Consider the following 25,558-nt stretch of genomic DNA (forward strand, 5'->3'; position numbering starts at 1 on the left):
ATCAGGGCATGACCTATTCCCATATCAAAGAAGGAGGTGTCACAAACACTGCCACTTGTATATCAAGTCATCTAGGAGTATGTATCTAGGTAAGGATATGATTGTAGCAAAAAGTTTGAGAGAAGGGAAATCCATCAAGAGTTTGGTTGCATCTTTCTGTTCCTAACTTTTAACGCATAGGACATTTAGATCCTTATCTCGCACCAGGAGCCTTGGGGATCATGCCAGTTTTATAAGTGAGTTTTCTGAGTGCATTAATCTACATAGATGTTTCCATTGTGAGAAGAATGTGCACCTGTTGTTGGTAGTCAAACACTCCTGATTCTTCTGTAGACATAAACAGACCTTCAGATGTGCCTCCAGAACTATCAGGATGAATGAAAATATGAGATTTTCTGTCCAATTTTAGGTTTTGGCTTTTCACCTCAAAGAGAATGGAAAATGAGTCGGTACAGCTTCTGTTTATATTCAGCAATCCAGAATTCATGCAGCTTGTTCCCTTGGCCTTCAATCAGAAATGGATTCCCCCATAGTCCTCTTTGCTATTGTTACTGATTTTAGTTTCCTGGGAAACAAAACACAACTCAGTGAGCGACTGAGGCCACATCCCAAAGCTGCAGATTCCATTCTCCTCCCTCACCTTTGAGCTGGACTGCTTCGGTCCCTCTATAAGGCAACATGTGCAGGCCCAAGCCTTCCTTTGCTCTTTGCAGTGGCAAAAAGCCAATCTTCTGCTGTTTCTCTCCCACCTGCAGCATGCTTGGCTTGCAGTGAAAGTTACTGGCAAGGTCGTGGAGAGCTGGGTTTCAGAGACATTTGTGGGACACAGACCTGAGAGCCTGATGGAGGCAGAAGATCAGGGATGCTGGCATCAGGATGGAAACCTCCTTCAAACATGCATCACACAGGGGGGCTCTTTCTCATGTTTGTCTCTCTCTCTCTCTTTTCTTTCTCTCTCTCTCTCTCTCTCACACACACACACAAACACACACACAAAAGCACACACCTTCCAGAAGAGAAGCTCTGTAACACTCCACACATATGGCAAACATATTTCAGGGGAAGCACCATGACTAGAGGCCAATGAGAGACAAAGAAAAAGAAAATAATGAGAAAACTCCTCAGTAAGTCTAAATCGTCCCAGTCAGACTGCTGAGAAAGAATGCAGAAGATTGGAGATCAAAATTATTGGTAAAATCAGCATTCTACCATAGCCAAATTCTTTCCCTATTTCAAATAGCTACTGAAGCTTTCTCTGATGTACAACAATAGCTCCATATATTTTAGCTGTAGTTTGCCTAACACAATGGAGAAGTCTAAAAAGAGCATATTATATCTATAAACTAAACCTTTTCTCCTAATCACAATTTCAAGATTCAAATTTTAGTAATAAACAACTGTGTGCCCTGTGGGTGGGGTGTAATTAACTTTAACTGACACTGGTTCCCAAAACTTTATGTATAACTGTTTTCTCTGTTAAATACTTAACGATCAGCTAAATGCTTAAAGGTTTGCAAAACTCCCAAGATAAAAGAACCTTTACAAATATAGACAAGTGGGGGTTGGTGTGGTGGTGAAGTAGGCCAATTTTGTACCTTTTGTGCCAGCATCCCATATGCTGAGTTCTGGCTGCTCCACTTTCAATCTACTTTCTTGTTTATGGCCTGAGAAGGAAGCAGAAGATGGTTCAAGGCCTTGAGATCCTGGACTCATGTTAAAGATCTGGAGAAGCTCCTAGCTCCCGCTTTCAGGCTGGCTCAACTCTGACCATTTCGGACATTTTGGGTGTACATGAGCAGATGGAAAATCTCTCTGTCTCCTTCTCTCTCTCTGTAACTATTTCAAGTAAAAATAAGTAAATATTTAAAAATACATATATAACTAAATGGTCTCTCCTTCTCTCTGTAAATATGATCTGCCTTTCCAACGAAACAAAAACAAACGAATTTGCCAGATAGTTTCAAATGCATCCATGTGAGAAACCTAGAAGAAAGCTCCTGGCTTCAGATCAGCTCAGTTCTGGTTGTTGCAGCCACTCAAGGCATGAACCAGTGGATGGAAGATTTTACTCTCTGTCTCTACTTCTCTGTAAATGCGCCATTCCAATATAAGTAAATGAGTAAATCTTAAAAAAAAAAATAGAACCCTTCTGAAGTATGATGACCAACAAGTGAGAGATCTGGGACCAACTAGGGTGACAGAGTTAATATCCACTAGCTAAGGACTTAACAAATATGGGACAAGGACCTGTGGATAAGGATGCTGTATAATAAATGCTTCCAAGTATTTGAAAAGTGACCATGTAGAAAACAAGGTTGATTCATTACGTGTGTTTAGATAGAAGAAAGTTAACTGAATGGACAGAAATTATAGGGAGGCAGATGTTTGCTCAATAAATTAAGTGCTCTATTACAACTGGATCTGTCCAACATTGAAAAGTCATGTGTAAATTAAGGTTTCTTGACTCTTTTAAAAAGGTATTTGAGTACACTGCCTTCATGGGCCTTTTAATGATAAACTTCTAGGATCTTATTACATTATCTCCATATTATAAACAAGGCAGCATTTATTGTTTTGGAGAGCCATACTCATTGTTTATTACATATTTTTAAACTGGTTGCCATGTATGAATCATCACATTAACTAACCTCTGTGAATAATAAAACTTTAATAACAATGACAGACAGAGGCTTATGAACAAAGAAGGAAATGGATATGCATACATGTTAACATGCACCATTACCAGCATGACATACCACTGGGGCTGATGCAAGGTTAAACAGACATGCCATTAGAGTTTGAACTTTCACCTTCTGTGTTAGGATATCTTGTCGCCAGTCTATCAGCTTGTACAAGAATGAACTGATTCATCCATAGTGGAGAAATGAGTGAAATATTTTGGCTTTGCTCTTCAGCCTTTCTTGGCTTAGGCAGAAAACACTGGGACTCTATTTTCCAATTTCCCAATTTGCTTTATCCAAGTTTCTCAAGAGCAATTACACAAAGAATGAACAATAGGAATTGTCCGATAGACTTAAAAGGCAATACCAATAAAGCAACATTGGAGTTACTTAAAACCTTGGGTCACTAAATTTTCTTCTTGATCACAAGATTAGTCAACTGTACAAAGTGTCGATCTGCCACGCAGCGAGGGAAAATAATTTAGCAGTAGCACTTATAAGACACAACGTTTTTGGAATATGGATGGGTAGAAATTTACCCAGCAGAGTGCAGGAAATGGTACTAACGTGTTAAATAAAAGTAAAGGTGAAATAGGAAATGTGAATAATCGTATTTGATGAAGATAGCCTTCTTCGGGGGGGGGGAGGGAGAATAATTAAAAACAAAAGCAATACGAACCATTCACTTATTTCCTCACCTAATCTGAAAATAAATTTTTACTCAGGTCTAATTGGAGAAACTGACCTGAGATTGCTGGAAAAGGATGCTTTTCTCTGGGTTTATGCCGCAGGCAAGAAGAGCAGCCGTCATATCCAGGATGCTCTGGTGGAGGATGGCGGGGTCTTGAGGAACTGTGATGGAGTGGAGATCAACGATGCTGTACAGCACAGAGCCATACTCATCCTGCAGTCTCACCCAGTTCTCAATAGCTCCCAGGTAATTGCCCAGGTGGGGGATTCCAGTGGGCTGTATGCCAGAAAACACTCGCTTCATGCAGTCTTTCTGGAACAAAGAGAAACAAGCTTATTATCTACCTTACCATAGCTATGATAGCTGGTCCTATTGCAAACTGCAGTCCAACAGAGTATCATCATTATGCATTTATTCTGGACCTCCTCTGTGCAAATCACTAAGCTGGGGTTATTAGGGGTAGAAAATAAAATATTTTGGGGGAGGGAGAGGGAGCATTCAAAAACATGAATGTATAAAAAACAGGTTTGCATCTCATAAAATGCAATCTGACTGGGGATACACAGTATCAACATGGCCATGGTCATATTAGAAAAATAAATAGTGGGATACAAGCAGAAGTTCCCAAAAGGAAATGCAACTGTGGTTCCAGTAGTCAGTAAGAATGGCTTCAGATCCAGAATCAAATTTCTCTGGAGATAAAAGAGGCAGTTAAGGATTATTTTGCAATTAAGGAAGTGAAGGCCATGGGATTAGGGCCAAAGACTACTGCTATTACTTTTTTTTCTTTTTGGTTGCTGATATTATAATTTAGTGTACAAAACCTTGGATTAGAAACCAGTGGACAGCCACTGTACTCCCAAGGCGCTTCTTGATAGTTATTTGACATTCTTGTTTCTCTTTCCTTTTGCTTGACAAAACTTAGTTTTTCATTTCTCCAAAAAAATTTTAATCATAATTTTACATTATGAAACATTTCTTTCATTTTCTTTATCTGTAACTTCCAATTTTGATGTTTTAACATGAAAGTTAGAAGAAAAAATGTAATACATGGCAAAAAAAAAATCTGTTTCTCTCCTGAATGAATTTATGTTCTATAGTGAGAATAATCAAGAGTATGCATTTATCAGTAAATGTGTTGTAAGTAACTCTGAAATAAATAAAATGCATCATTATTATTTTTAAACATAATCAGCATGAAAGATGAATAATTGTATCTGTAATTTATAGGCCAACTACTATGTGGCAGGCAATTGTGGTCAGTGCTCTACTGAAATTCATACATCTAACCCCAACAGCTCTTTTAATAAAGAGAGATTCTTAGAGTCACCAAATATTTAACTTTTATCTACAGATTATGTAGTAGAAGAAAGCATTCAACAGCCTGAGGTCATAAAAATATCTGTATGTATTTACCTACAAAGTGTAAGTAAGTGTTTTTTACATTTTTATTTTACATTCAGATATCTAATCTATTTGGAGATTTTTTTGTGTACGGTGTCAGGAAGGCATTTGATTTTTTTTCTTCTTGTATGGATGTCTCATTAATCCAGCATTATTTATTTAGAAGACTCCCTTTTTCCCACTACTCTCGAGTGTAATGTATCATAAATCAATCATAAATGTCATAAATAAGTCTATCATATAGATTGCTTTGGGTAAAAACAACATCTTGATTCTAATGAGTCCTCCAGTCCAGGAAGTAATAGATCTTACTAACCCTGGTACTAGTTCCTGAGAGTCAATCTACTCGAGACATGGGACTGTCATGCCCATAAAAAATTTTCCAATTCCCAATTATTAAAAATTTCCCATTTCCCAATAATTAAAAATCCTACAAATACAGTCTATTTTCCTTCCTATTACTACGATGGTAGCCTTCAAGCAGAATGCTTCATCATCACTCCAGGGTCCAAGTATTTGGGGGAAGAGTTCAGAGACTTGTGGTTCTAATGGTATGAAAAATATCTTTTATGTAAGTCAGAAGAAATACATAATATTCACACATACACAGCCTTAAAATGACTAACCTGGCAAATTGCAGTTTGAAACAGTATTTATTTTTAAAATAGTTCCTAGTTGAGAATTCAGACAGAGGGGAAGGGAGGGAGTGGGGAAGAGAGAAAGAGAAGCTGAGTAAGTACAAATGAGTGAGCCTTCTCCAGTATCAAGGGACCTTCGGCAGCTCTGGGTTCCTGATATGGGAATAAGCAATGGAGTTTTCAGTGTAGTAAAAAAAATGATTAATGGCCTTTAGGGTTGATTGATGAAGAGAGAAAGCAAAGCAGGAAAACAAACTCTGCACTTAATAAATGGAAAAGGGAAAAAAAATATCATCTAGAAATACTTGACCTAGGAAGAAGGGAGATGGTTTACGGTAATATAAAGGGTTATGAAGACCAGGAATATTAAGCTGAAAAAAACAAAATGCATATTTCCATATAAATTCCTCCATGGGCAAACTAAGAAATTATTCCCCAGGAGAAATGGAGGAAACAAATTCTTGGGAAAACTAGAAGAGAAAAGCATTAGACGAGAGACTGTGGGAAAAAGGAGCTGTGAGCAGTGGGAATGGGCTAGACATGATCTAATGCATCTTTTGCATTCTCTGGTCTCTGGGACCCTGGTCACCAGTGCAAAGAGAAGGATACCATCAAGAAATAAGAGCAACAAGAAATGTTTTGTTCGATTTTCAAGGAGCTATTGAAAAAAAAATACTGCCTCTAAATGGGAATTGGATTCCTGGTTTTAAAAAATATACAGAGAGTGTCCTGCTCTTCTGCGGGGAGTTTATGTTCCTGTCTGTTCCCCCTGCAGGAGTCAGCAGGCAGCCTCCCAGCATGGCAGGGGACATACTCCTGGCACCATGAAATCACTGGGTTGGAATGCAGAGTTGGGGTGGCAGGAGGTTGGGGGTTCTGTGTTCAAAAGCCCCAGGGTAGGAGAAGAATGAAAATGAAGGGAGCCCAGGCTTCCCAGTGGAGAGGAGACAAACCACAAAGAAAACAGCTTCAAGACTAACCCACAGGCATCGCCTAGCAGGGGAAGCCTAGCGCGTCAGCTCATGGTTCGAGGACAGCAACGGAGCTATTACATACAGGACTTCACTGTTATTCCAGGAATATCCCATCACCCCAGCAAATGCCCTTTCCATTCCCACTGGCTCATTTTCACAGCAGAACCAGCACTGCCACTGGGCAGTTTCAGGTCTGCGATTTCATACACATAAGAAAATAAAGTGGGCTTCTAATCAAAGGTGAACCATACTTGTCAAATTGACCGAACTGAAACTCCTCCTGTTATAAGGTACTGAGTATAACTCAAATCTATAATTTTCTCAATTTTTGTAACTACATTCCAAGAAAATTGAAACATTCCACTCTTAATTATTGCAAAAGACAATTTGTGCATGTGTGATTAACCGAAGCAAGCTTCTTTCTTTAAATTGACCTTAAAGTCAAATGTTTTTCAAAGACTACATCAAAAGAGAGTAATTTACCAGCTTTGAAACACTGTCAATCTCACTATGGAAGTGGGAACCAATTATTTCAAGACCCTCCTCACACAGTCCTGCTTGTGTCCAACTGCCACACCAACTGTTTACCACCTTTGTTTTTAATTACAGCCAGAGGTAAACTCAGAACTTGGCTGAACAACCTTTATGTATTGCAAGAAAGGCATCCCAATCACAGATTATAATTTTTTAAAGTAGTCAAACCACAGCACCAACTGTTCAGGATGAACATTACTTTCTCTATTTACTCTTCCAGCTGTGTATAAAATTAGGATATCACCAGACTTCTCATGCCAGCGCTGTTGGGCTGTGTCGTTCAAGCCTACCATTTGCACTGTTCTTCCTGCTGACTGAACCCTAGCCTCCTGAAGCATCTCTTCACCATTTTTATGAATGTATCTCTGTAATAAAGGGTTTAAGAGCTAAGACAGAAGAGACTGGGCACAAAAAAAAAACCAGCACCGTGACCGTGCCGGAAGGAGCCTCCTTCAGGGCTTGGCCTCCGCTTGCTTTGTTGTGCCGCTGTCAGCGTTTTGCTTCAGGAAGCACAGACAGCCCTGGTTGGTTGAGAAACGCTCACTCAGCACCAAGAAGAATGGGTTCATTGCTGCCTAGAAATGAAACCAGATGCTCAGACATGGGAATCCATATAGTAAATATTAATTCAACATAAGAGAAAGCAGGTCTTCTATCACCCCCAAACGAGAAACAATATGCAGGTCAATAGAAATTGAGAAAAAGAATGTTTTTAAAAAAATGAGAAAAGGAGTGACTAATCTACTACATTGTAAGTTCTTCAAGGATATAGATCACGAGCACTTAATATATATTTTTGGTCCAGTGAAAGAGTTTAAAGGGAGTAGACGCAACTTCAATTTCTTTGTTTCTACAGATTACCTAAGTTATTGCCAAACTTCAAGTCATTTCTATTTCCCTTCCACGTTCTGCACTTTCCTTCCATCATGTTCTGGAATGCCAGTGCAGATGTGCCTTCCTTCTTGTGCTGAGATTTAGCTATCAGAAACACACCCTGTGCCTCTCATCTGCCTCATCTCATGCAGTGGCGGCAGAATCACTGTCCTCCTGTACCAGGGAAGGACACTGCAGGGTTCAATCCCTTTCCTCTGCAAAGCGGGAAGTGTGTCAGAGATGCTCAGCAGAAGACCAAGGGCACACAGTTAGCGGCCCAGTGGGCACCAGAAACCAGAATTTGCCTGCACACAGGGGATCCCATATAGGTGACGGTTTGAGGCTTGGCTGCTCTACTTCTCATCCAATTATATGCTTGTGGCCTGGAAAGCAGCAGAGGATGGCCCAAAACTTTGGGACCTTGCACCCATGTGGGAGACCAGGAAGAGGCTCCTGGCTCCTGGCTTCAGATTGGCTCAGCTCTGGCTGCTGCATTTACTTGGAGAGTGAACAAGTGGATGCACAATCTTTAAATCTGTATCTCCTTCCCTCTGTAATCTGCCTTTCCAATAAAAATAAATAAAAAATCAACAGGTATCATATTCTTACCACAAACGTCCAGATTATTACTGCATCGTTTATTTTATATTAAATGGAGCATTAATATAGGCAAGAACTCCAGAACTACTGAAATGTTTTTAAACAATGCTAAGAAAAGCTTTAATAATGACTAGTTTTCCACAATGAGAAAATTCAAACATTGATCTTAACATGTGCATCCTAAGACACTATGATTTTATCATGACCTATTGTGGCCCCAACTGAAAGTTTATCCTACAACCATCATTACTGTTCCCATATCCACAGCAAGACCTGTCTGACATTCTTAGCTGCTTATCTGAGAACTTTCACCCTTCTACCAGCAACTCTGAGAGACTTGGCTACCCACACCAAAGCCCTTTTATAAAACAACATATGTCAGATTACATTGGTTTTAGAACTTCTTCTCATTTTCCTCTGGAAAATGCAATATTTTTTATATGATATATAGAATAAAATTCTTAAACAAACGAGAACCCGGGATCAAGTGTAAATTGCATATACACTGACTTAGCACAGCTCACCTCACTTCTTCCTCCAGGAGAGGCTCAAACTTGGTATGGCAGCTCATGCCCAGTACTTGTATAGCTTACTCTCGCCCTCTGTGTTCACCATTCCCTAATCCTAGAAGACCTGGCACCCCTTTTCCACCTGGGGAACTCCCTTTAGTCTTAACCTCTCACCAGTCTCTCCCTGATTCTTCAGTACACTCTTTTGCATCAGTCTCTCTTCCAGGCAGAATAGCTCCTTCCATCACCAGTTTTTCATTACTACATATATCATACGAGTGCATGGGGAATATTTTCTTATTTGCTGAGCAAATATTTTCCCATCTAGAATATGAGCTCCTCTAGGGCAGGGAAAGCCCTACAACCCTAGCCAATAGCATGGTCCAGGGACACTGTGGCTACTAAATACCTGTTAACTGGATGTGTGGCAAATCTTTCCCACAGTTTGGCTCCAAACAAGAAGGACACTGTAACTATGAACAAAATGAACCCAATATTTCAATGACAGTTGCTAAACAAGTTATGTTTTAAGAGTTTGTTTAAAAATTGGATTTCTCAAACTCAGGAATCCAATTTTTCAATAGTGGTTAAAATCCTGGGGGACAACCCATCAAAGCCCGTTAGAGCCCTTACGATTCCTGAGGAATGGTTTTAACAGTGTGACGTCAGCTGCACCTAACAGCATTCATAAACTTGTTAAGCTGAGAAACTGAAATGCAAGTTCCATCTTAGTGCTCCAGGAGCCTTCCCTGTAGCTCTGATTATGAAGTAGAAAGAATAATCTGCATAAAGAGGATGTTTTATTTGCATAGAAACTGATTATTTTTTAAAAAGACTTATTTACTTATTTGGAAGTCAGAGCAACAGAGAGAGAAGAAACAGACATCTTCCATTTGCTGGTTAACACCCCAGATGGCCACACTGGGCAGGACTGGGTGAGGCCAGGAGCTTCATGCAGGTCTTCCATGTAGGTAGAAGGGATCCAAACACTTGGGCTATCTTCTGCTGCTTTTCCCACAGCACCTGAGTGGGGAGCAGTCTTGACACAAACCAGCACCCATATGGCATACCAGTATCGCAAGAGGCAGCTTTACCCATATGCCACAACATTGGCCCCATATAAATTGCTTTTTTTTTTTAATTAGACTGGTCGATGACTTGGCAGTGGGCAATATGCTGAAGCTTCCTCCAGCATCTGTTCCCTTTGCTAACAGTGGTGTTCTGCATATAGACCACTTAAGGCAGTGGCTGTGTCCACCACTAGTCTAATAGAAAACAGTGGAAGATGAGAGCAAGGGATTAGAGTTTCTAAGAGCGTGTTTCCTGTTCAACCTATGTCACCAGAATATGAGAACTAGTTACAACTGCAAATTCTTGGGTCCCAATCAATACCCTCTAAATCAGGAATCTCAAGGGCCATGCGATCCAAAAGAAGTTTGAGAAATTACGAATCTATGCTGCAACAATCCTTCCAGATAATTCCGTTGCATTCTAAAATACGAGAGGAGCTTTCAGGTGCTAACACATACTATTTAAATTTACTTTAACTGGAGTTGGCACTTTGACATAGCAGGTAAAGCCACTACCTGTAATGCTGGCATCCAACTTGGCCACTAGTTCCTGTCCTAGCTATTCCGTTTTCCGATTCAGCTCCCTGTCATGTACCTTGGAAAAGCAGCAGAAGATGACCCAAGTGTTTGGATTCCTGTGACCCACATGGGAGACCTGAATGAGTTTTCTTGCTTTGGAAATGAGTTCCTTGGCCACTGTGGACATCTGGGAAGTGAAGCAGCAAATAGACACACACACACTCTTCCTCTCCCTCTCATCTGGGAGTCTTAAGAAGTAGATGTCTGGGTACCAACCCCAGAGATGCATATTTCACCAGTCTGGGATTTGGGCGCTGGGATTACTTTTAAAACTCCCCAGATGATTCCAATATGAAATCAAGACTGAGAAACCACTCAAGTAACCCTAATACTATAGAATTATTCCCCCAAATTGCCAAACTGCTAGGAATCAAAAACATGAAGAGTAAGTTTATTGTTCATAATTTGCATTCCTAGGAAATAAAATCCACGATAAAGTTATCTATGAAGGTATTGTCAGAGGCTCCTTCAGCTCAGGCAATCTGTATATCATACTGCATATCACACTCTGAAGGTCAGATTATACTCAGTTTCCCAAGTCCTTATGCCTCAGGAATTTAGAAAGCATATGCAGCCTATATTTTATCAAGAACAATAAACCTATTAAGAGACTCTGAGCTCAGAATTATAATGGATGCAGTACAAAATTATCTCCGCCTAAAATCTTGTATACCCATTTTCCTGCCTGGAAAACTTCCTAATTTTTCCCAAACTCTCCCACCAGAGTTTGGATTTCACACTGAGGTAGCTATAAGTGGGCATCATGATCAGTACAGTCAGTTGAACAACAGCTGGGTTAACAACAGGAGGCTCTTGCTAAATGAAGCTGAAATGTCTTTACATACCAGGTATGGAATGATTCCCTGATGATCACGAATGTTCCAATCTCTGAGAAACAGCATAGATTTCTTATGAGGTACCAACATCACACACACACACACACACCACAATTTCTAAAGTTATTTTCCCAACAGAACGGTAGTTCACACAAAAGCGATCTCTGGACCCAGGGGCTAATGTCTTCACCTTGAACCAGGATGCCATTTGGGCACTGGTTCTAATCCCAGCAGCCCCACTTCCCATCTAGCTCCCTGCTTGTGGCCTGGGAAAGCAGTCAAGGATGGCCCAAAGCCTTGGGATCCTGTACCCATGTAGGAGACCCAGAAGAGGCTCCCAGGTTCTGATTTCGGATCAGATTGTAGTCACCTGGGGAGTAAATCATTGGATGGAAGATCTTCTTCTCCCTCCTCCTCTCTGTATATCTGTTTGCACTAAAAAATAAATAAATCTTAAAAAGCGGGGGGAATCTATGACTTCCCTAAGCAACATGACGTGATACAGTTCTATTTTGTCCAGACAAGCAGGGATACCTGTCTCGCCATACAACCTGCGGACTGGTACAGTCAGAGCTGTCCCAACCACATTCACATCAATTCAGACCATTTTATCAACTCAGATTGTTAACTGAATTTTAGAATAAATTAGTGAAATGGCAAACAGTAAAATATGGCTATGGTAACTAGTTCGGACACAGTTAAGAGGCAAGGTCTAGGGCCCAGCATGCTGGCCTAGCAGCTAAAGTCCTCACCTTGGACATACTGGGATCCCATATGGGCACCGGTTCTAATCCTAGGAGCCCCGCTTCCCATCCAGCTCCCTGCTTGTGGCCTGGGAAAGCATTCAAGAATGGCCCAAAGCCTTGGGACCCTGTACCCACGTGGGAGACCTGGAAGAAGTTCCAGGCTCCTGGCTTCGGATTGGTGCAGCACCAGCTGTGGTCATCAGTTGGGGAGTGAATAATAGGATGGAAGACCTTTCTCTCTGTATACCTGACTTTGCAAGAAAAATAAACAAATTTTTTTGTTACATTTTAATTTTAAACTTTTGAATTTTGTGGTATAATTTTGTATAGACTGGGATTTACCCCCAAGTTTCACCCCCCTACAGATATTGCCCATGTTGCTACAATAGTATAGTCTTTCAAAAGGAGTCATAATTCCATCATGTTGTTGTTTAAGCGTGCCCCAACACTGCTGGGGGCACAATGTCAGACAATCCAGCATCCCATTGTCTACACATTTCCAACAATTTCACTGGGATTCCATCTTTTGTTTGCAAGTAGGGATGCATGCTGCATTGTACTCCCACATCTGGATAAGGTAGTATATCTCTGTATATCTGACTTTGCAAGAGAAATAAATAAGTCTTTTTTTAAAAAAAGTAGCAAGGTCTAGTGCCAGATTGCCTGAATTCAAGTCCCTCTTCTCCGACTTAGGTGACCTTGCGCTTTTTCAAAGGGGGAATAACAATATTAACATCATGGAATGGTTAAGAGGATGGTGATGAAATTATTACTGTAAAGCACTCAGGCCCTGGCAAGCACTAAATACCTCAGAAGTTAACTATCAATTCAAGAGGTCAAAATCACATTTTATTTTGACTCAATTACACAATGTATTGAAAGCTGGCCTACAGAAATACTCACACAAGCATGTAGGGATATGTTCCCGCATGAATGTTTAATTATTAAAGGATTACAAACAACTCAGCCCTTTAGTGAAGAAAATACTAAATAAATCATAGTTTGCTGTGGACACCTTGAAAGACAGCACAGGGTGGCGGTGAAGAGCCTGAGCCAGGAGCCAGAGCACGGGGGTCCAACACTGGCTGTGTTGTGCACTCTCCGTACTTGTTTGCACAAATCACAGAACCTCCTCAGTAAATCAGGAAGAATGACAGTACCCCTCAAAAGACTGTGAACAGTGCTTTACCTGTGGTAGTCTTACGTAAACACGTGTCACGTGGATAAATGCTGACAAGGAAGGATGGCAGGATGCACACACAGGCCTGCCTTTTCCGCATAGGGCTTGATTAAATCAACTGACCCGTAACAGTTTCACACTAGTAGGATTGCCAATTATTTGCATTTTCATTTTGCATAATAGGAAATAAAAGCTGTAAAGAAAGTGATCTTTAAGCTCACACAGGAAGTTGTTTGTAAAACAACTAGCCACAATGTCAACAATATGATACCATTTTTAAAATTTTAAAAGTCATGGCGTAACTTTTAGGGATTAAACCTCTAGCACTCTAGGTTCAAACTCCCTCTGTACCTATTAGGAACTTTTACAAATTATTTCCCCTCCCTGAATCACAGTTTTATTACTGAACAGTAAGGCTTATGATGATAATATTTAACATCTGTTGCGTGTTTACTGTGTGGGAAGCACTACAGAAGAGCTATGGAGCTGCTACCTCATTGAATCCTTGTAAAAATTCCTCAGGATGCAGGACTATCACCTCTGTTTTACACAGGAAGAAAATGAGGCACGGAGGACTTAGTGAAGTGCGGTGCACAGCTGGTATAGTTGAGGCACAACTGGAGACCAGGTAGATTAACTTCAGTCTTTGGAAGAAGACTATGAAAACACAGCAAGGCACTCAATGAGGTATTTGCTTTGTATCGCCCTGGTCCATTCAGTGATGATACCCCCTAGAAAATATGATCTAACATCTCCTTTAATTTTTATGTTATCATAAACCTCTCAGGGACACGTAACTCTCTCCCCTACAATGCTTACACTGAAGGTAACTGCTGATGGACTTGTTTGGACTGAGAAGTGGTGGCCCGTACCAGGGCAGGTGACAAGGACAGTAGTTCTTATTCATCTGGGCAGCAGCTTCAGCACTAATTCTAAACACAGGTGGTGGGAGAGACAGCCAACAGGAAGGGGAAGGAATCGTTGCTGACATGTGCAACAGGGAAGATTGATGGTTTCCCTCTCTCCGTCTCCCCAATGCATCGGCTTGGGGGCAGAGACATAGGCGCTGCTGTGCTGGGGACAGTAAAATACACAGCACAGTGTCTGCCTTGCTATAGCGCTGATTAATGAGACCAAAATGACACAGACAACAGGCAGTGCTTCAGAGGGAAAATTCACAGGCATTTCTTTCTTCAGTGATTTCACAAAAAATCGGTTCCCATAAACTATCAGATTTGAACTGAAATAACATGCAGTTAATGCAATGCAACGGTGCAGCCTGTGGAATGCCTGGTGCAAATGTTCTGGTAGGGCAAAGACTACAACGAGGTAAAGTCACCACCAGCTGGGTGCAAACACATCATGAATTCCTTCTCTCGACTGGCCAATAAGTTTCTGCATTTTCAACTCCGGCTAATGACACAACCATCCAGCCAGCCTGCTAAAGAATTATCCCTGATTTCTTCTTTCCCCTCACCAGAGTCTACAGGTTCAAATCTCAGCTGCTCCGATGTTTTGGCAAATAAGTAGGGCTTCCATCTTCCATCTAAAATAAAAATCTTATCAGACCGAACCAGTAGTATTATGACAAAAGTTATTTAGCTCTTAACAAGTTCTTAGAAAGGTGTCTCACATGTAGAAAGTACACAGCAATTATGATCTATCATCATCTAACTGATAACTAAATCCTCAGGCATGTGACAATTCAGCTTCTCCATCTCCATCAGCATAATTTCAACCTCAGTCACCTCATCTCTGTAGCTTCAATAGCTTCCGTCAGACTTGGAATTTGCCATACTATCACCTGAACTCTTCTTCCAGTCAGGAAGTTCCACAGATTCTTCCTTTCCTAGAGGCTCAGTGCAACAAGTCCTTGCATAAGTCTTCAGAGTCACAGTTCACACACATGGAGGTGACAGAGACACGTCACAGGCAAGTAAGTACTGCCATGAATGCACCTTAATTAAGCAAATGAGAAATCTTGTGAGATATTTTAACTTAAGTTTAACATTTTATAGCAAGCTAATTTTCATTATGCATTCAATCACTAGCGTCAATACAATATTCAATGGAAACCATACATGTAATCTTTAGAGTCTATAGACAGAGTTTGGAAGGCAAAAAAAAAATTACATACCAGCTGACATTATTTTTTCTAGATCAGATGAGATTTACAGCTTTCTCATTGTATGACAACATCTGCCCACAGTTCATATCTTCCTGGAACTCTCAAACTATGACCTTACTTGGAAAGATGGCCTTTACGGAAGTAATCAGGTAAGATGAGTTCCCACGGAAGTACAATGGGTCCTAAATTTAACAACACAGAGGCATGGAAGGGAGAAGGCCAATTGAGAATGGAGGCAGAGATGAGATTGTGGCAGCTCCACGTTAAGCAATGCCAAGGACTGCGTGAGCCACCAGGGGCTAGGCAGAGGTGGCAAGGACTCCTCTCCTGAGCCTTCAGATGCTGTATGCACCACTGACATCCTGACTTCAGACTTGGTGATGGTTAGAAACAAATGCGCTTGGTTAATGCAGGCCACTAGTAAAGCAGATCTTCCAGGATCTGTCACGTAACACCTGTTCCTACTGAACAGTCATTGGTCAGCACACTAAGCTACTCCTTTTTTTTAAGCTTGATTTATTTTTATTGGAAAGTCAGATTTACAGAGAGGAGGAGAGACAAAGAGGAAGATTTTCCATCTGCTGATTCACTCCTCAAGTGGGCTCAAGGGCTAGAGCTGAGCCAATCCAGAGCCAGGAACCAGAAGCTTCTTCTGCGTCTCCCATACAGGTGCAGGGCCCCAAGGCTTTGGGCCGTCCTTGACTGCTTTCCCAGGCCACAAGCAGGGAGCTGGATGGAAAGCGGGGCTGCTGGAATTAGAACCGGTGCCCATATGAGATCCTGGGCGTGCAAGCTGAGGACTTTAGCCATTAGGCTGTGGTGCTGGGCCCCACTTAGCTGCTCTTGCAGAGCCACCCAAGCCCACATGAGCGTAAGGCAAAAAAGAATAAAAGCATTCTGTGTTGACTGTTGTGATTGGCCAAACCACAACTGCACAGCGAGTGTGCTGAGATGCAAGACACATCAGTGGCTAAGCCACATCAAACAAACACACAGCCGTGATCAACTAAGGGGACATAATCATAGATGAAGTTGCTGTTACTTTGTTCTGGGATTCAAAGTTCTAGTGTCCTACCTGCAGCAATTCCATATAATTACTGCACATGGTTGGCTTTGCTCCATTGATTTCTGTCATCTAAACGTAACTCTGGAATTTTGCCTAGCCTACAACCATGCAGAAAGATAAAAATTTAATCTTAGACAACGTTGTTTTCTTTAATGAAAAACACTGATTCCGTTTTTTTCTGGTGAAGCGGCATGACACACACTATGAGGTGCCATAAGCCTCTGTTCTCTGAAAGGACCTTTTCCCATTTTGAAACCTAAGCGATCTTATTTTTGCATAATTACCCAAGCCTAAGTGTCTTCCTTAGTTATTATTATTTGTTTTATTTATTTGAAGGGCAGAACAATACACACAGATACACATGCTGAAGTGAGGAATCTGGAACTTCATCCAGGCCTCCCACCGAGGGAGCAGGGGTCAAGCACTTGAGCCGGCATCTGTTTACCAGGGTGCACAGTGGCAGTACCTGATGGGAAGCACAGCAGCCGGGTCCTGACCAAGCCACTCGGATACGGGATGCAAGCATTCAAAGCAATAGCTTAACTGCTATCTTCCAATGTCTGCGCCCCAAATGGTTTTGAGACACTTTTTTTTCCCTTAGGAAATAAACAATGAATTATTTATTTTATTTTAAAAGGTGCATGCATCTCTACTTCCAGACAAAGATGGACTCCCAATGAAATTGTTTATTATATCTTGACAATAGGATGCTGGACTCTCTGCCACTGTCCATGCCCGCAGTGATGGACATATGACTGTGTATGGGGAACTGTACTATAGTAATGATACAGGGGGATTCAGTGAGTGGGGAGGGAACTGGGAAGCGATAAGGGCAATCCCACAAGCTATGAAACTGTATCGTAAAATGATAATAAAAAGAAGTAAATTTTTTTTTAAGAAAGGTGAATGTATGTATAATTTTTTCTTTGAAGTTCTTTAGAAACACTTTGTGGTATATAAACTTGAGGGTAACAAAGAGGAATTTTCAAATGTGCAAAGCAGTGTCAGCTGAACATTGATCCCTCATCCCTCTTTGGGGGTTTAAAAGAGTATTTTGAGACAGGAAGTTCCCAATGATAGTCCATAATGTTAGAGAACAGGTAGTGCAACATTCTTTTAGAATGCCACATAACTTCCTGTAAGTCATATCTTTGAGGTTCTTACACAAACATTTTTAAAAACTAGTAATTTAGATAGAGATAGAAGAGAATTTCATCAAATAAATGTCAAAATAGGTGTTATTTCAGTTTCGCTCCTTCAAATTCACCAATAAAGCATAGAATTTTGCACAACCGAGCATTTAACTCTTCCTCCATACCTTTATCACCACATTCAGGTTTTTACTGAATGTCAGTGGTATCACCCTGATTTACACTTTATGTCTGTATGTACATAAAGAAACTCTGTTACTTAGTCAATTGCTTCACTGAGCCTTACAAAATTTAAGAATATTTTCTTTCCTGATAATAATTTTTTTCATCCTGTTATTAAATTTTCCCATTATACGCTGTTAAATAAACTATAGAGGTATAGAGGGGCAAGTATTTCACCTTCCTCTTAAGATGCCCACATACCAAATTAAAGCCCATGGCTTTGTACTCACCCTTAGCTCCTGAGTCAACCCTCTGCTAACACAGACCTTGGGAAGCAGTGATGATGGCTCAGATAGTTGGACAGCTGTCACTCATGTGGGAGACCTGAATTGGTTCTCAGTTCCCGGTGTTAGTCTAACTGATCCCCAAATGCCATGCTGCCGGCATGTAGAGTGTGAACAAGGCATAGGAACCAATCTGTCTCGCCTCTCCAACACATAACTTTAACAGTTTCAAAACACACTGGAAGAATAATTTATCTCACGTGTAAAATAATGCAAAATCACAATTTATTCCTCTCAAATTAGTTCATTTGGAATATGTGCATTTGTGTAATCAGGTTGTGATTTTATAAATCCAGATAATTATTTTCTTCTATATTTTATTTCAATTTTCCAACAGTTCTAAAAAACTTTATGTATTAATGGAGTACTTATCATGTTCCTTTTGCAGTGAAAACTTTTGAAATATCTCTTTAAATGTTTTCAACTATGTTTTGATATTTTTAAATTATAATGAGTATATGATATGAGTTAAAACTGTGCTTTGAGTCAAAAATAATTATTCTTGGACAAGTGCTTTTCCACAAAATCAGCACTCAAACTCAAGTTTTAGTGGTTTTAAAAGTAACATGTTAAGAAACTTGAAGGACTCATCTGCTCACTGGAAATATTTTTGTCACATACAATTTTTCACTATAAATTTTAAAAGGTAACATAATTACAAAAAATACTGCTTTTATTTCTGATCATTTCAGACACTTTAAAAATGGGCTATTTTTCATCTAGTTAGATGACAAGCTACTGTGCACTACAATAAAATGCTTGGTACCATAAGTGGTACAACTGCTTCTCAATCAGTAAACTTGCATTTTTCTGGAAAATGTTTTCACACTATCATAAAACAACCAGTAACACTGAAAAAGTAATTGCAAATGCTCAAGTCTAAACCATTCAGTGGGAAGAGTGAGCAATTCATGTACCAAGTGGAACAAATGTTCTGTGCGCACAGGCAGAACCCTGCTGGGCGAAGATGCTGCTATGGAGATCCCATCAGCTGAGTTATACCAAAGCGATTGTCTGTGTTTACTTTCTATCCTGATGAGAGGTTATGTTTAAAAAATGGTGCAGCAGAGATAACCCAGTTCCCTGTCAGACAACTCATCTAACAGAGTATTCAGCATGTTTCTGACAATTTCAGCTTCTCTGCTCCCTTCTCCACCTCCCATAACCTGGATGTATTAGTAAGGCTAAACTTACTAAGTGCTGAGTTAGTAAGGCTCAGGTCCACTTTTTCAGCCTTTTTCTTTCAACCCTGAACTCTTGAAAACACCATATTTTTTGTAAACTCTAAGCATTTGCACATGCAGGCTCTGTGCCTGGCACACTTCTCCTCTCAGCAGATCTCAACTGATCTTAGATCCAGTTCAGATGTCATGTTTAGCATCTTCTTAGTCCGCCAAGGCAGCATGAGTTTCCTTGCTCTCATAAGCAGATACAGTGCGATTTTATCCCTGTAAGAGTGTGTTGCTATGCTGTAATTTATTGGTTGTATGTAACTGTTACCCTCATTGGCCAGTGAAATTCTAAAGAGTAAAAGCCATGTTTTTGACCCTAATGCCAAAGGAGTGGGAGTTCAACATATCTTTCTGAATGAAGTGGCAAGGAACACAGTATGAGGCTTACAGAACACAGGAGCTGAAGTTACACAGCACTCCGCAGTCACATGGGGAGTGAGGAAGAGAGGACAGTTAGCTGCCCACACAAACCATAGCTGTCTCTTTCAGTCAAAACAACTACGAGAACGCAGTTCCAAATTCTTAATACAGCATTAATTGTATCTATAACAAAATATTCTTAGAAGAACATATGTTTAAAAAGCTAGTTTTATATTGGCGTATTTAGTGCAGCAGTTGTCACTTGGGGCAGTCACAACACATGTCAGAGAGCCTGGGTTCAGATTCCAGCTCCACTCCCAGTTCCAGCTTCCTGTGAGTGCACACCCCAGGAGGCAGCTGATGGTTCCAGTACTTGGGTCCCTGCCACTCATATAGGAACTTGGGTTGAGTCCCTTGCTTTTGGCTTGGTCCAGGTCTAGCTGTTGTGGGAATCTGCAGAGGGAGTCAGTGAATAGAAGAATTCTCTCCCATCCTTCTTCTCTCCCCTCTTTCATGTTTCCATGTCTTTCAAATACATAAATTTTTTTTTTAATTTTTTAAATTTATCTTTATTGGACATGCAGTTCACATGGTTTAAAGTCAGAACAGTTAGTAAAAGTTTCGATCACCCTGTCACACATTCCCTAGCTAAGTCTTCCTGGAGACAACTGCTGTTAGGAATTTTTATGGATTGGCAAAAGACACAATCAGTATATATGTTCGTTTTAGTGTGAAAATCTTTTGAAACTCCTAAATAATTTTTCATAGCACATATTTTCATGAACTTTTAGGAGATCACATATATGTAAGCATTTCAAATAATTTTGTGAAGTTTTTGAAGTGTTCTCATGGAGTATGGGACTAGGCAACCTCAGGGTCTGGCACTTTGCGCATAGCTCTGTGGATTCTTGTTTGTATGCATTTGTGCTTGCTGTGGCTCAAAGTTTGTCAACAAGTCTGAAGCCTCCAGATTGTATTAAAATTTTTTCCAGAGATGTAATTCATACATAAAACTCACCCTTTGAAATATATATGTCAGTGGTTTTTGGGGGGATCCCCAGCGCCTATAAAACTGTACTACATAATATAATGTAAGCAACAATAAAAAAAAAAAAAAAAAAAGAAAAAGAGGGTGAATGCTAATGAATACAGATGATGAAAAGGTTTTGGAATTTTTAAAATGGTGATGGCTACAAATACATAAAATTTTTAAAATGTATTTATTTATTTGAAAGTTAGAGCTACAGCGAAAGAGACAGACACAGAGAGAGATATCTTCCATCTGTTGGTTCACTACCCAGATGGCTGCAACGACCAACATTGGGCCAGGCCCAAGCCATGAGCTACTTCCTGTCTCCCATGTGGGTGGTGAGTGTCCAAGCACTTGGACCATCTGTTGCTCTTCCCAAGCCACTAGCAGGGAGCTAGATTAGAAGTGGAGCAGTCTGGACTGAAACTGGAATCCAAATGAGATGCCAGTGTCTTGGTCAATGGCTTTATCTGCTATGCCACAATGCCGGCCCTCAAAAAAGCAAAAACATTTATAACTATTATGTCCATAAACCCATTAGGAAGCTATTGAAGCTTTCTTGTAATGCAAGAAAGCCTACCTTAGGCTTCAGAGTGGATTTCATGTGACAATTGCCTGATATTTTTAACAGCGTGCTGCTAAACAGGCATTCATAAGTTTAAACAGCACAGAGTGTACATTCAGTTCTGGCAGGTCATGTGTCTACCCTACAGTATCATTTCCTCTTTTGGCGAAAAGGCAAACACTGTGAGCACCTCACCAGGCGGTCAGGAGTGCTGCTCATCCAGCTAGGGCACAAACACAGCAGAACACCGCAGGACCAGGATGTTTTGACTTGAGAGGAGGGATGGTATTTATGGGAAAGTTGAGTGGAGATGTGTTTATTTATTTTTTTAAAATCTGAATCTTTAGAAAGAACAAATTAAGAACCTCAGAATCAATATCAGATGTTGTATTATGATTTTAACACGGCAAATAACATTGTAAAGCAAAATATTTTGAAATGCGGTTCCTTCTTTGGTCATCTGCTGCTATAGTTCAAGGGGTTAGGGCTTGTACTGTACAGTTCCTAACCAGCAAAGTAAGGTTAAGGTTTTCATCCCCAGTAGTAACAAACGGTAAACTCCTCACGTCAACTGGTTAAGCAGAGGAGAAACATATGCTTCAGTATTATAATCACTTCAACTTTGTTAGAAAATAGCCAATCTGGAATATTTGTTCGATGATTCAAAATCAAAACAAGATCCATGCCATTTTTGAAATGACTAATACATTTTTCCTTCCTAGTGAAAAAGGCATGGTTTAGTAGCTTTACACAGAACAGTTTCTACATAACATAGGTACTTAATACATAATTACAAGATGAATACATGAGAATTTTATCAATCATTTATTTTCTATCTCTTAGAAAAATACGAGACTAGTGTGTGTGGCTGTTGGTGGGGCTTCTTTTCCAAGCAGTGTTTGTACCTGCCACCTTTCCCTTCTGGATCTTTTACTCAAGCACAGGCATACACCAGGGAATCTGGAGTGTAGTGGGTCTGAGCTCAGATGAAGCTCCTCTGGCCTACTCAAGTTTGCCAAAGCTATACAATGAAATATCAGGCCCTGCCCAATTGATAGTAAAATCACATTTTACTTGTCATATGCCACTGCGCTCCAGACAAATGTCCTATCTCTTTGGAAATCCTTATAGAAGGAAACCTGTGGCTTGAAGAATTTTGTACAGTCCTGAATATTCAGACTTCATTATCTCTTTACTCTTCTTCAGTTTATTAGTTTTCTTAAAATGTCAAACAATACTTTTTGTAATAAGTCAAAAACACACCTAAAAGAACATCTACAAAAATTCTTTCCTTTTTTTATATTATACATAACTATCTATACCTTTATAAAAATAAAAAAAAATTTATGTATAAGGGCCCAGCCTTCCACGATGGCTCAGTGGCTGAATTCTCACCTTACATATGCTGGGATTCCATATGGACACTGCTTTGTGTCCTGGATGGTCTGCTTCCCATCCAGCTCCCTGCATGTGCCCTGGGAAAGCAGTAGAGGACAGCCCAAAGCCTTGGGACCCGGCACCTGCATAGGAGACCCAGAAGAACCTCCTGGCTTTGGATTGGCTCAGCTCTGGCTGGTGGCCACTGAAGAGTGAACCAGAGGATGTAAGATCCTTCTTTCTGTCTCTCCTTCTCTGTAAATCTACCTTTCTAATTAAAAACAAATCTTTAGAAAAATATTTACATATATAAGATAAGCTGCTTTTAAACAAATTGGGATTATATATTATTGTGCACTTCCATTTCTATTTTCCCACATGCCACAGACATCCTATCAGGTCCATATGCGAACATGTAACACATCCTTTTTTTATTATTATTACAAAGGCAGCAAAGTTACAGCAAAACAGAGAGAGAAAGGAGAAGAAGATCTTTCATAGGTTGGTTCATTCTCCAAATGGCCACAATGGCCAGGAGCTGCTTCCGGTCCCCTACATGGGTGTAGAGACTTAAGGCCTTGGGAAGTAGAGTAGCTGGTACATGAACCAGTGCCCCATGGAATCCAGGCAATGCAAGGCAAGGACTTTAGCCACTAGCCTACTGCGCCAGGCCCCATGATTTTAAATCACCTAATGCTCATATTATGATCCCCTACAATATGCTTTCTACCATTGCCTGCATTCCCACTGACAATCTTAGGACAAATAAATATTAAAACTCATTAAGTCAAATAGTAACACATTTCTAAATGGAAATACCTGTTGCCTTGGAGTGGGTGTCTGGCACAGCAGTTAAGACACCATTTGCTATGGTCCCATCTCCTTTTGCTGTGCCTGGGTTGAAGTCCCTGCTTCCTGCAATGCACACCCTAGAGGGCAGTAAGTGCTGGCTTAAGGACTTGGGTGCCTGCCACCTACCTGAGAGATTCAGCCTGTGTTCTCAACTCCAGCCTTTGGCCTGGCCTGGCATCACCAACTGCAGATATTTGGGAAGTAAACCAGTATATGGATTCCTTTCTCTCCTTTTAAAATATGTAAAATAAACCGATGATTTCAAAGATGAGCCAACCTGATCCCAAAATATTACATGAACAGGACACAGTCATTCATTCATTCATTCAACAAATATTTAATGTCTGTTCTGCGGCCCTTGCATTATGGAGCTTAAGTTCCAAAAAGATATTAAAAAATGAAGGAAACAATTCACAATAAATATGGAATGTGATTATAGCTATGAAGGAAAGGGGGGGTAACATCAAAGTAATGGCAAACTAACATCAAAGTAATGGCAAACTGTCTGCATAAGATGCACATGGAAAATACCTTGGAGTATGTGACATATGAACTTTCACTTAAAGAATATGAAAGAACAAACTGTAAGAAAAGTCAAGGTAAAAATATCCCAGAGGGGGGAAAAAAAACGAACAAAATAAGACTGGTATATAGTCACCAAGGGCGGAAAAATCACATAGAAATGAGTTTGGAAAAGCAGGCAGGGAGTAGATCTCATAAATTCTTCTAGATCTTGGCAAGGGGCTTTGACTGGGAATCTTAAGCAAGCAGTGACAACCAGTGAACATGGTCACTTAACCCAGTCTGGCTCTCCTCGCCCTAACCTGGCTTACATGCAGGCTCACAGGTCTTACAGGCCTGCCCAGTCTTATCTGCCCCCAGTCCCAGCTGTCACACTCACCAGTGGGAGCAGTCGCCCAGCGAGGGAGTCCTCACAGGCCTGTACCAAGCCTGCCTACCCACCCACTGGGTCTTAACATGTGCTAATGGACGCCGCAGCCCAATCTGGTATGTTTCGCCCCACCTCAACCTTCACTGGGGAGTGCTATAGCCTGGCCTGACCCGGCTTGTCCCTAATCCTAGCTCATGCTGGTGGGGTTAGCAGTGTTCTGAATAGAAAGTACCATACACGGGTCAATTCACTAGTGAATCTAGTAAATATTTAACGAAAAAATAGTACTAATTCTCTGTAATCTCTTTCAGTACATAGAAACAAAGGGAACGCTTTCTGACACTTTCTATGAGGTCAGTATTACCCGTTACCAAATACAAAGAGAGGAATGTATAGACAAGTATTAGTTATGCATATAGATGTAAAAATCATCAATAAAATATTATCAAATAAAATTCCCCCATGAATAAAAATGATTATACTCAAAGAGCATGTGAGATTTATACCAGATATGTAAATCCAGTTCAGCTTTCAAAAGCATTGCAATGTGTCACATCAACAGACTAAAAAAGATCAACTGCCTGGTGGGGGTGGGCAATGTTGTGGCACAGAGCGTTAAGTTGCTGCTTATGATTACCCAACATCCAATACTGAATGCCACTTGTTGTATTGGCTGCTGTGCTTCCAATTCAGCTTCCTGTGAGTATACCTGGAAAAGTAGTGAGTGCACCCCAGCCTGACCCATCTGAGAAACCAGGATGATATTCCTGGAAGGAAGGTAGACTGGAAGCAGAGGAGCCAAGACTTCAATCAATGACTCCCATAGGGGTTGTGAATATCCCATGCAAGGAAGAGGTACAGTCCTACCCTAAACTCTGTTTTCTTTGAATATTCAATCAGGCCTTACCCAAGCAACACCCTAATCTGAGGACAGTCTCAAACTGGATGGGGGCAATTCTCACTCTTTTTTTTTTGTACTCACATCCAAGTGTGTACTATCTTTTTACCTCTCAACAAATTCTGCTTTTCTGTGTCTACCAGTTGAATTCCTATAGGCAGAAAGATGAGAATGCAGGCTGTGTGG

At 40.6% G+C, this 25,558-nt stretch overlaps 1 protein-coding gene across 3 annotated transcripts in view; it reads right to left on the reverse strand.

The window, feature by feature from the left end:
- Positions 1-25,558, reverse strand: part of WARS2 (tryptophanyl tRNA synthetase 2, mitochondrial) — an 85,067-nt gene that overhangs the window by 34,356 nt on the left and 25,153 nt on the right. For 2 of the 3 annotated variants that reach the window (XM_040998523.1, XM_040998521.1), the window contains exon 2: positions 3,427-3,684. In XM_040998523.1, the coding sequence (XP_040854457.1) occupies positions 3,427-3,684 (258 nt within the window). The remainder of the gene's footprint in view (positions 1-3,426; positions 3,685-25,558) is intronic. The other variant, XM_040998522.1, reaches the window with a different exon arrangement.

Source organism: Ochotona curzoniae, unplaced genomic scaffold (assembly GCF_017591425.1).
Source record: "Ochotona curzoniae isolate NIBS_2020 unplaced genomic scaffold, NIBS_Ocur_1.0 scaffold_1037, whole genome shotgun sequence".
NCBI lineage: Eukaryota > Metazoa > Chordata > Mammalia > Lagomorpha > Ochotonidae > Ochotona > Ochotona curzoniae.